This window comes from Astyanax mexicanus, chromosome 11, assembly GCF_023375975.1.
Source record: "Astyanax mexicanus isolate ESR-SI-001 chromosome 11, AstMex3_surface, whole genome shotgun sequence".
In the NCBI taxonomy this organism is placed as follows: domain Eukaryota; kingdom Metazoa; phylum Chordata; class Actinopteri; order Characiformes; family Acestrorhamphidae; genus Astyanax; species Astyanax mexicanus.
Genome location: NC_064418.1, coordinates 24,813 through 35,388, shown reverse-complemented (window position 1 = coordinate 35,388; position 10,576 = coordinate 24,813). Strand labels below are relative to the sequence as shown.

At 38.3% G+C, this 10,576-nt stretch overlaps 1 protein-coding gene across 1 annotated transcript; it reads right to left on the bottom strand.

Annotated features, from left to right (window-relative positions):
* Positions 1-46: 46 nt before the first annotated feature.
* On the bottom strand, positions 47-6,180 carry serpine3 (serpin peptidase inhibitor, clade E (nexin, plasminogen activator inhibitor type 1), member 3). The gene is made up of 9 exons (XM_007241487.4): positions 5,889-6,180; positions 5,195-5,476; positions 4,203-4,427; positions 3,827-4,039; positions 3,006-3,204; positions 2,274-2,374; positions 2,095-2,181; positions 994-1,077; positions 47-371 (listed from the first exon to the last, which is right to left on the bottom strand). Exons 1-9 carry the CDS (start codon positions 5,935-5,937, stop codon positions 319-321), a joined length of 1,293 nt encoding a protein of 430 aa, XP_007241549.1. The 5' UTR covers positions 5,938-6,180; the 3' UTR covers positions 47-318.
* Positions 6,181-10,576: the final 4,396 nt, after the last annotated feature.

Genomic DNA, 10,576 nt, shown 5'->3' with positions numbered 1-10,576 from the left:
AGCAAGCTGAAAAATGACTACAGACAATTTAAGTACGAAAAAGGAGTTATATTAAAAGTTTATTTACATATATTTACAAATGTGATGTCCCTCTTACTGAAAGTGCACCCTCCTGTAGGTCCACAAAAATAACGCCTGACCCCAATATTAGGGAGCTGGGGAAGCTTGAAGTTAGGGATGTGTGTAAAACACACAATATTATAATTAATTTTTAGTTAAATGAATTAAGAGCTGTGTGAGAGGGGTTTGAGGAATGGTCCGATGTGGACAGAGGACGTATGTGCTTCTGTGTGTCTTCTGGAAAGAAGGTGTTGGTCTTCAGTGAACCTGCTCTACTGGATTTAACACTCTGCCCATAAACAGCACAGAGTCTGTAGGAGAGAAAACAGAACAGAATAGGAAGCAGTTGTAGGAGCCTGTTTGGAAATTATGCTAAAATATATGGACCTTTTTAATTGCACCATTAATACACCAGAAATTATTTTATAGCAGTAACGAAAATGATGTCCTGCTCTAAAGGTTGTATCTGATGGTAAGGGTGTAGACTAACGAGCACTGTTAATGAAATATCACTGGAGATTAACACCTGGAGAAGAATGCTAATTGTTAATAAAAAAAAAAAACCTTTATTAAAAAAATGAGTGGGACTATTATATACATAATTATTATAAATACAATATAGAAAATATAAATATACTAAAGTCAGTATGTTTGTCTGTAGTTGACACCAATCATGTATAAGTACTGTTGGAGTATCCTGAAGTATTTTGGCTGCACTGTATCACAAAGTACCACTATGAACACTGGGAGAAAACGCTAAACAAATAGATATGGAAATAAATTAAGTGTACGAACAGGACCTTAATGCTATACACAAACAGAGTCATGCTAATCAGACGCTAAGCTTGTTTTTACTGGTTGAGCTGCAAATATAATGAACATTTAACCTTTACTAAATGTATAACAGCTTCTAAAATAATACATTCTTTTTACCTTTGTTTATGTGCCGTAAGATGAAGAGGAATGGACGATCTGCTTTAAAAACAGGAGCCCTGGATCTTTTCAATAGCAGCATTGCTAAAAAGAAACAAAGGAATGCCAGTGAAACCAACCAACTACAGATCAAGCAAACAAGTATCGGAAATGTTTGGCCTACTTAGCCACTTAGCATCATGCTAATCCTAAAGGAGGGGCCAACGCTTAAATTTGATCATACTTGTTCTAGATGACGGTGAGTGATATGGTAGAGCAAATCCAGAGCAAGTTTGACATTTCTATGGACTGAAAGGCTTCTGTCTAAAGGCCCTGTCCCACTGCGATTGCGTCTAAATATCCACTAAAGTACGTCCAAATTTCAGTGGACGCAGTTTAGTGGATATTTAGTGGATATTTAGACGCAATCTGGACGTAGTTTAGTGGTTATTTGGACGGCACCGTCCACTTTAGACGCAAAAGTGGTTTTGGTACCTCCCAAAATTTTCGGAATACACGGCGACTAATATGGACGTAATTTAGTGGATATTTAGACGCAGTACGGACGTATTTTAGTGGATATTTGGACGGCACGTACAGGTGGACGTCGACGTCCATAAAAATATTTTTCTGGCGTCCATCTCTTTACCATCAGCCGGTCATACAGTCCAAACTCCACCTGGCGTACAATCCAAGGCCTGACCCATACAGTCCTCTCCTGCTGCCGCCTCCTCCTCCTCCCGGTCTGGTCCAGCACATGGAGGAGTATGTTCTGCTGCTGCACCATCACTGCAAGGAATCTGTGGTCCATGGTTGTGTAGAAGAGAATAGATGTGCTCTCTCTTGTAGCTCAAGAAGAAATGATGATTCACTATAAAAAACAACCATATATAATTGGAAGTCGACGTACAAATTTGGAAGTCGGAGTCCAACTTCAATTTAGACGGAATATGGACGCAATTTTATAACTATATTTTGGACGCAGCTCGTTCACTCAGTGGACACAGTGTTTTCTGATAAATTTGGACGTACTTTAGTGGATATTTAGACGCAATCGCAGTGGGACAGGGCCTTAACAGTCTGATGAAAGTTTTATCTCTCCTAATCTCAGTTAATCTTTACCTGTAGATGCTGCTGCGCTTGCACCCTCCTCAGTCACTTCCATCCTAGCCTCATGGAAAGCCTCTGAAACATACAGACCCTCCGTTTCTGTAGTGAACAGAAACACCATGATCAGTAAGCAACACTGAGAAGATCCCAAACATTAATGTTTTATATTGAGGTTACAGGAATTATTTTACCTGATATCCCTCTGAAATCTGCAGAAAGGTGATCAAAAGCATCTGAGATGCCAAGAGACTGAAGAACAGGTTTTAGGTTGATCCGTGTGTGCATCTGAAACCTGGAAACCAAAGTAAAACCAACAGGTTTTAAGATTGAAGCTTCTTACAAAAAGCATTATTGCATTACGCACAAGTAACGGAGATGTTACGGCTTATAAACAGATACAACTTTTTTATTTGTTGGGGGATCACTTAGCAAAGGTTGAGAATCAGTGGTATAAAAAGCACCATTGGACTCTGGAGCAAAATAAACCATATTGTAGATTGATAAATGACACTAGATCAACCTGGATAGACAGATGCAGAGGAACGCTACCTGCCTGAATGCAGAGCTTCAGCTGTGATGTTTGGAAGATATTTATTGTGCTCTGGGATTGTTATCACTTATGCTTTTGTGTCTAAATGCTGTTCCAACCAATCCCTGGAGTACCTTCAGGTTCCCAGATGCTAGGAACATGTTACTGCAGCAAAAGCTAGTCAAATCCGTATTAATGTTAATAGATTAGGAAAAAGATAACTGTAAACTAGATGTTAAACATCTAAAAAAAATCATGTGCAATCTACTAAGAAGCACAGATTGAGTTAAGGGTTGTACTAATGCATGAAGGGATCCTAGATTAATCTTATTCTTATGGCTTCTGTCAGATTTAATTTCTGCCTCTTTCCAGTCTTTCTGACTGTAGTTTTTACCTAGGCAGGAAGACATCCATTTTGGTGCGTCGTAGTCCGGTATCCCAGAGTGCCACTGCATGGCCGGTAAGCTGGGCCTCCAGCTGTGAAAGAGGGGTTTTTCTATCACTTGGTAAAACCAGCAAAAGGCTGAGGGAACGATCCAGATATGGCAACTCAAGAACCGTGTAGCGATGTTCTGAGGGTAAGCGGAATTGACCTACGTAAAAAGGTGAAAAGAACCAAATGTAAAATTTGATCAGAGTGCATAGTGATACGTCATCATAATAAAAGCTGTCAAACAGGTTTTGATCTAATTAAATATGCTGCCACAACATCATCTAAACGTTTTTACTCCTCAACCTGTCCAATCTCTAGATAAACATCATGGGGTATTGTACAGTCCTGCCAGCAGGCCAAATCATTAGTTGGTATAAGAGAGGTGTAAAGCTTATATTCACTAATGGTTGACAAATGTTTAAAGGACAGGGGTGAAAAAATAAAAAGAGCACCTACACGGCCCCCCCGTGCAAAAAGCGATGACGCACCAAGTATGATGAAATATCACTTTTATCCCTGAATCCACATGTTCCATAATAATCACACCATTTCCACTCATAACCCTTTTATGTTGGAAGGGCAAAAATATAGAAGCACTCATTAAGACACATTATCAAATTTTCTTTCTGTAGAGGACACACCCTAATAATTTATTGCAAAAAGGCCAGTCATTTTTTCTCATGGTAGCAAATCGGCTTACTCCTTCAGTCTGCCAGTGTTCTTTACATCTAGACATACCTACTGCATACATGCTTTTCCATGCAAATCAAAAGCTCTCTCACCGAAGTTGACCTCTGTTGACTGGTACATCATAGGCACTTTGACGATCTGGCCGCTTGAAAGGGTGAAGGGTAAATTCTGTGTCTCTGTGAACAGAAACTGTTTCTGCCAGGCACCCTGGAACACCACTGAGCTCAGGAGCGCCATGTGAGGAGTAGCAGTCCACCACAAATCCCCTTCTTCAAGGTCTCCAGAAGCTACTTCCTGCCCACCTGCTGGGAGGAGCCAAACATCAGAAGCTTCACCAAAAGAACATTTTTGAAAATACTGAACCAATAAGGAAGGGCTGTCCAATCTTAACCACATTGGGCCATTGTGTTAAATTATCACAGAGAATTATCAAATGATTTCTTATACAAACGAGAAAGAATGTCTCACCTTTGGCATGTGCTCCTTGCTGAAGCTGGCTGTATGTGCTATTGGGCCTGGTGAAGTTCACGTTCAGCAGACTGCTGTTGTACCATTCCTTGGCACTTTGGGTAAATGCTTGTAGAAGCTGGACCCCATTCTGGATGAAAAGGGTATTAGTGAGCTGAAGTCGAATTCCCTGACTGGAATTACTCAGGTCACCTTGGTGTTGAGACATGGCCTCTTGGATTTGAGCTTATTGAAAAAAAGAAGATGAATGTCAGTGAAAATGAAAGTGTGGCAAAACTACTTCTGAGCAGAAAAGACCAAAATGTCCAGCTTAGTCCTTATTGCCCCATAGCATCATGGGTTTCCTGTAACTAGCAATGTGGTAAGCTTAACTAGAGAGTTTATTTGGCTTTGCTCTTACTGGGTGGGTAGGATGACCCTCCCACTATCCTAGTCAATCCAATCATGTATGGCCTTGGTATACTTATTAAAAAGATGATGGCCTGGGTTTGGTTAACAAAATTATGTCTTGATGATGAAAAACATCAACCCCAGAAACTGGCTTTGTTTGCAGTCACTTGTTTGGCCTTTCTTCACTGAAAACATTCCAAGGTGTGTATGATGTTAGCCAAATCAAGTGTCTGGTAATTTCGACATAACAGAACTATCAGCATTCTCCTCAGAGTGACATTGACACTGCATTAACAACAGTTCGAAAAGATGTTGTAGAGCATCACATGTTTTTAATGAAGCACATAATAGCCTTTACCTTCTCCTCAGTGGTAGCATTCTAGCATTTTTCTCAGCCTGCTTACAACAAACCTAATTCAACTAATCAGCCCTTTAGTGTGTTAGTGCAGGAATCCACTTAAATGTGCAGGGTTGAGTGCCTCCAGTACCAGAGTTAAGAAACATTGTTCTGTGGTGTCCCTCAAAGAATCATTTTGTAACACTTGTTTTTAATTTTATATATAAGTTAACAGTTCAGTAAAACACACTAAACCTTCACTTACCGTGAACATCATATCCCATCGTCTCCTGTAACTGAGCCAAAGTGTTTCCTCTGGAGCCAAACTGAAGCAGCCCTAAGCTCAGTGCAATGCTGACCGGAGACACAATCAGGTTGGAGGTGTTCTCGATCTCTGTGAGCGTTTGGTAGAGTCTGACACTGAACTCTGTGTGCAGATCACTGAGACTGTTTCCCAAGCTGCCACTGCTTCTCTCCACCAGCCACAGGCAGAGGAGGACGGAGGTCGCCGGCAGGCACCGCATGGCCTTAGTTAGTACAAAGGTTGCTGCAGCAGAAAATAGATAGATTTTGTCAGGGTAGAAATGATGCACCACGATTCACTAGATTCTGTGTCGGGTCAGTGATGACATTGAGATGAAAATATATAGTGGGTGGAAGGAGTTAAATGATTAATTATGTTATGATAAGGCATTTATCTGATATTCTTATACAGAGCTCTTACATGTGAATCACGTTACTCAGGTAGGAGAATGTAAAGAAATCTTGTCTAATTGGTGTAGAGTGGTTTCGTCGCCCAACCACACGCTTAAAACCCAGCCATGGCAGTGTTTTTATCTATTACTCCACCCCAATAAACTGGAAACCGGAAACTGATTCTATACATTGAGTAAAAATTGAGAACTAGTTTAAAGGCAGTGAACATTCAAACCAACTAAATTACCTGGCAAACTTCTTACCTGGTTTTAGCCCGTTTGTCTTTGCAGTCCTCACAGAAGAACAGTGCATCTGCTGCCGAAAGCACCTCCTCACACCTCCTCTGTGTTTTAAGTGCACATATGCGCCTGGCTCCTCCACGCGAGGACAGCTGATTGAGGCTCAGTCATAAGACTGTGTTTAAAGAGAGAGCTCCGTGTTTGTGGTCTCCGGGCGGCGATGTCCGTACCACTCCGTTAGACTTCCCGCCTCCCTCCGGCACTATAAGGAGACAGGCAGAGGGAGGCATGCCACCGATCAGCAAATCCGGACTGGAGCTGGGAAAAAGAAAAACTCTCACACACACACACACACACATACACATATACAGGTTTGTTATTATGCAGTGTTGGGACATGGGATCATATAGGTGCACACATGTCTTGTACAAAGTTTTTGACACCCACAGTGTCAAGCACATGCATTGGTGACGTAAGTGTAAATAAGACATTTTTGCTAATTTAAATAAAACAATTAATGTTAATTTGATGATTTTAACAGGTTGCAGAAGAAAATATTAAACTTGTTGGAAATGTTTTTGCAATATGTTTTTCCAAATAGTAAGTAAATAAATAATAATTGCGGTATAGAATGACTTTTAAAAAGGTGATTTATTAGTTGTGTTTTGTTTTGTTAGTTTCCAAAGAAGAAACTTTTTAACATATTTTTTTTACATTTGTAATGTCCCATCTGTATTACATGTGAAATATGTATTACATATGTTACATTTATATGTAAACGTATTACCAAATGTTTTATATGAATATAAGTATGTATACATGATGTGTTTATATAATATTATACATTTCTGCATATTTATTCCATATTTTACACTTTCATATCATACCAGTTTTCCTTTATCTAAAGTCTGGACATTGTTGTCCTGAAAATGTACAAAAACAAACACACACACACACACACACACACACACGTCTTGGCTTCCAACTACACAAATGAGGGAGATTCTTTGTAACACAAGCAGCCTCTTTTTGGAAGGTCCATCAAACTGTGTTCAAACAGTTCAGGAATGCGAACTCATCACAAGTTTGCAGCATCAGCAATTCTGCATGTCCATTTAATTGGTCTTACTTCCAATTTGATCACATTTTGTGACGCATGAGCAACACACACATTACAGCAAAGTTGTTTCCTTTCAAAGATATGAAACAAATAAAACTTAAAATAAAATATAAAAATCACAGCCCAAGTTGATACTATAATTTAAATTCCATAAAGTTCTCTGTATTGACATTTTATCTATTATCGGTTTCATTTTTTAATGAAAATCTATTTTTAAAAATTGCCAAAACATTAAATACTAAACATAAATAGTAACACATAGTAACTAACTTGGCCACCTCATTTATTTATTTTAATAAAGGGGTCCTGCAATATAAAACTATTATTTTTGTATTATTTTTGTATTATTTTTATTGAACAAAATAGATATTTCAAACTGCTAAACATTACTATTACATTACATTACATATTATACATAGTCTTTATTAAATGTACACTCTCAAATCCTGCCCACTACAGAATGTTAAGGTTAAACACATCAGCTACTTCTGGAAATATGAAAAGCTTAAAGCTAATGCTAAAGCAACACTAAAGCATCTGATGAGAGAGCTTTGCACCCTCACTTCACTTTACCTCACATTGCATCTAACTGACTTTCCCATTTCCCACTTTGGTTCAGGATTTTCCAAGCTATCTTAGTAATTTTCTTTTTTTATATGTGCTGTTATTAAGTTTAGAAGCGCTGTTAATTTTAAGCTTTAGGGTTTACATTTCTACCATATATTTCTTGTAATGATATTTACAGATATTTCTCACATTCCAGTTAACAATGGACAGGGTCTCATTCCTCGCTGTACATAAAGTGGGGGTGGTTAAACATATTTTACTGCAGTAATAGGATTTTAAAAAGGTTAAAGATGACTGAAGTTTGTATTTTAGTGTTGTTTCAATAATTATTTAGGGAGCAAAATAATGATCAATCAACACTTGATTAGAACATCGGTTCTGTGAAATTAATTTTGATACTTGAACATCACTTTAACATGTATTCAGTTACTGATTAAAAATCTGGATAAAATCAGACTGAAATATTATGAACACTAGCTTTTCCAGATCAGCTTGTTAACATTAGTCATACAACAGCTTCATCACCTTCTAGAGAGAGTAAATAAAGGTTAGTTGGTTAATGTTAGCTAAACTGTTGCTACAGTGGTATGAAAAAGTTTGGGACTCCCTGATCATTTTCATGATTTTTCTTTATAAATCACTGTTGTTTGGACCAGCAATTTCAGTTATATATATTATATAGCAGATGAACACAGTGCTATTTGAGAAGTGAAATGAAGTTTATAGGATTTACAGAAATACAGAATTATTAACAGAAATAATTATTTAAAGAAAATAAGGCAGATGCATAAATTTGTGCACCTTTGTTTTTTATTGATTTGAATAACTTTAGCACTAATTACTGGAACACAAAATTTGTTTGATAAGCTCATTGCCCTTTTACCTACATACACAGGTGAATCCAATTATGTGAAAGAGATAAGGTGCCATTTACTAGTTTTCAACTCTTTGCATCTTCTCTAAAGAGCAGCAACATGGAAGCCTCTAAACAAAACTCTCAATGAGCTGATAACTGTTCAACATCATGGTTTAGGGGAAGGATTTAAAAAGCTCTCCAAGATTTCAGCTGCAGTTCCACTGTGAGGAACAGAATGAGGAAATGGAAGAACCGTAGGCTCAGTTCTTAGCGCTCATCTAGTGGGATTTCTATGAACAACACCTTACTGAATGAACTGCAGTAACCAAAATCAAGACCTTCCTACAGTTTGTATCTTACTGCTATTCAGTGCACTTTGCAGAAGGAGAGGCTGTATGGGAGAGAAAATGAGAAGAAGCCTTTTCTGTGCTTTTCATTTTGGAATAAGGTTCTGTGGACTGATGAATCTAAAATTGAGTTATATGGAGGACGTTATGCATGGAGGAAAAAACATCACAGCATTCCTAAACCAAAACTTTACTGCTCCCCACAGTAAAATTTGGTGGTGGTTCCATCATGCTGTGGGGCGTAATTTGTGTGGTGTGATTTAAAGCGGGCTGTTGATGCTCAGAAACTATCCAATCTGACTGAACTTGAGATGTTTGGTAAAGAAGAATGAAAATACCTTCAACCAGAAGCCAGACTCTCATTACTTTACAAAACTTTACAAACTCATTACCAGTGTTGGGAAGTAACGGATTACATGTAACGGCGTTAAGTAATCAGATTACAAATTATAAGTAACTGTAATCCGTTACAGTTACTGCTTCAGTAAGTGGTAATCAGATTACAGTTACTCTGCTAAAATAAAAGGGTTACATTGCGGTACTTTCCTATTTTTGCTCTTCCAATCCAACACTGACAAAACGCAAATAACATTTTGCGGTGAATACGCTCTGATATGACAGGGAACTCTCACACACACAGGGAGGAGGGGCAGCGGCTCACAGCGGCTCCACGCTCACACAACGAGACGAAATTAACTGACATTTTGGTCAACGAATAAAAACGAGACGAAAATGTTTGGCAGGGACGAAATCCAATCAGAACTGATTTAGGTCTGTGAAAGGTAGGGACCAGTTAGGAAGAGATCCAATCACTGCTACTTTAGCGAAGGTGGAGTACCCGCCTCTTCTGCAGCAGCGCCGCGCGGAATTAAACTGTCGATACGGAGCTCGACTGGAAGTTAACTCGACAGTGTTCAGCAGGGAGAGAGAGAGAGAGAGGGGCGATATATTTCTCTTTTGACGTCGCGAAAAACAAGATAACGTGTAAACCGCGTGGAGCGACTCCATCTCCGGTAAAACACCACTAATCTTTCAGCTTCTGCAGAGCAGAGTCACACAGATCTCCATGCAGAGATCCGCGTTTTAATACTGATGTTATTTCATGAGCTGATGTGTTTAACTCAGCAGTGCACTAAAACACAGAACTGATACAGAACCCTAACTCATTAAGATCCGATCATCTGTTTAGTCTCACAGTGGGAAAGATATAGCTAGTGTTAAAGCAGGAACAGGTCAGAAAGGAACTCAATAATATAACCAAAATAAAACAATAAAATAAGTGAATCTATGAACCCAAAAGTCTGTGTAAAGTTCCTTACAGCACTTTCTCATCAGTTTCTCACTTTAACTCATGAAGTCTCTCAGTACATCCTGAGAGCATCTCTACAGGACAGTGTGTGAAGGTGTGTTCATTTATAGACTGTAGCTCCAGTAGGTGTGCTGGGTTAGTGCTGGAGATAAAACTAGATCCTTTAAAAGTTTTTGCATCTACAGCTCTGTTTAAACTATAATTAAACTATTCAGATGTTTTATGACCTGATTTCTAGAGCAAAATTTTAAATGTAAAATATGTATAGTCACACACCTACAATAATAATAGTAATAATAATAATAATAATATACATTAAATCATATATAAATATATTTCACTTTCAAACATTAACAATATTACTCAAGTGGTTATTAAACGTTTCATTTCGTATACATGTAGAGTTAATAATTCAAGGGAACTGATGAAAAAGCATTTACATTTACACCCTTTACATTTTAGTCGACTAAATTTACTGTAATTTTAGTCGACTATATTCTTATGACATTAAGT

Excerpts from the sequence above, each read along its gene's own strand:
- serpine3 (XM_007241487.4), bottom strand. The coding sequence starts at position 5,937 with ATGCACTGTTCTTCTGTGAGGACTGCAAAGACAAACGGGCTAAAACCA. Across the intron at positions 4,040-4,202 it reads GCAAGGAGCACATGCCAAAG|CAGGTGGGCAGGAAGTAGCT; the intron begins GTGAGACATTCT and ends GGCTCCTCCCAG. Across the intron at positions 3,205-3,826 it reads GTCAACAGAGGTCAACTTCG|GTCAATTCCGCTTACCCTCA; the intron begins GTGAGAGAGCTT and ends CTTTTTACGTAG.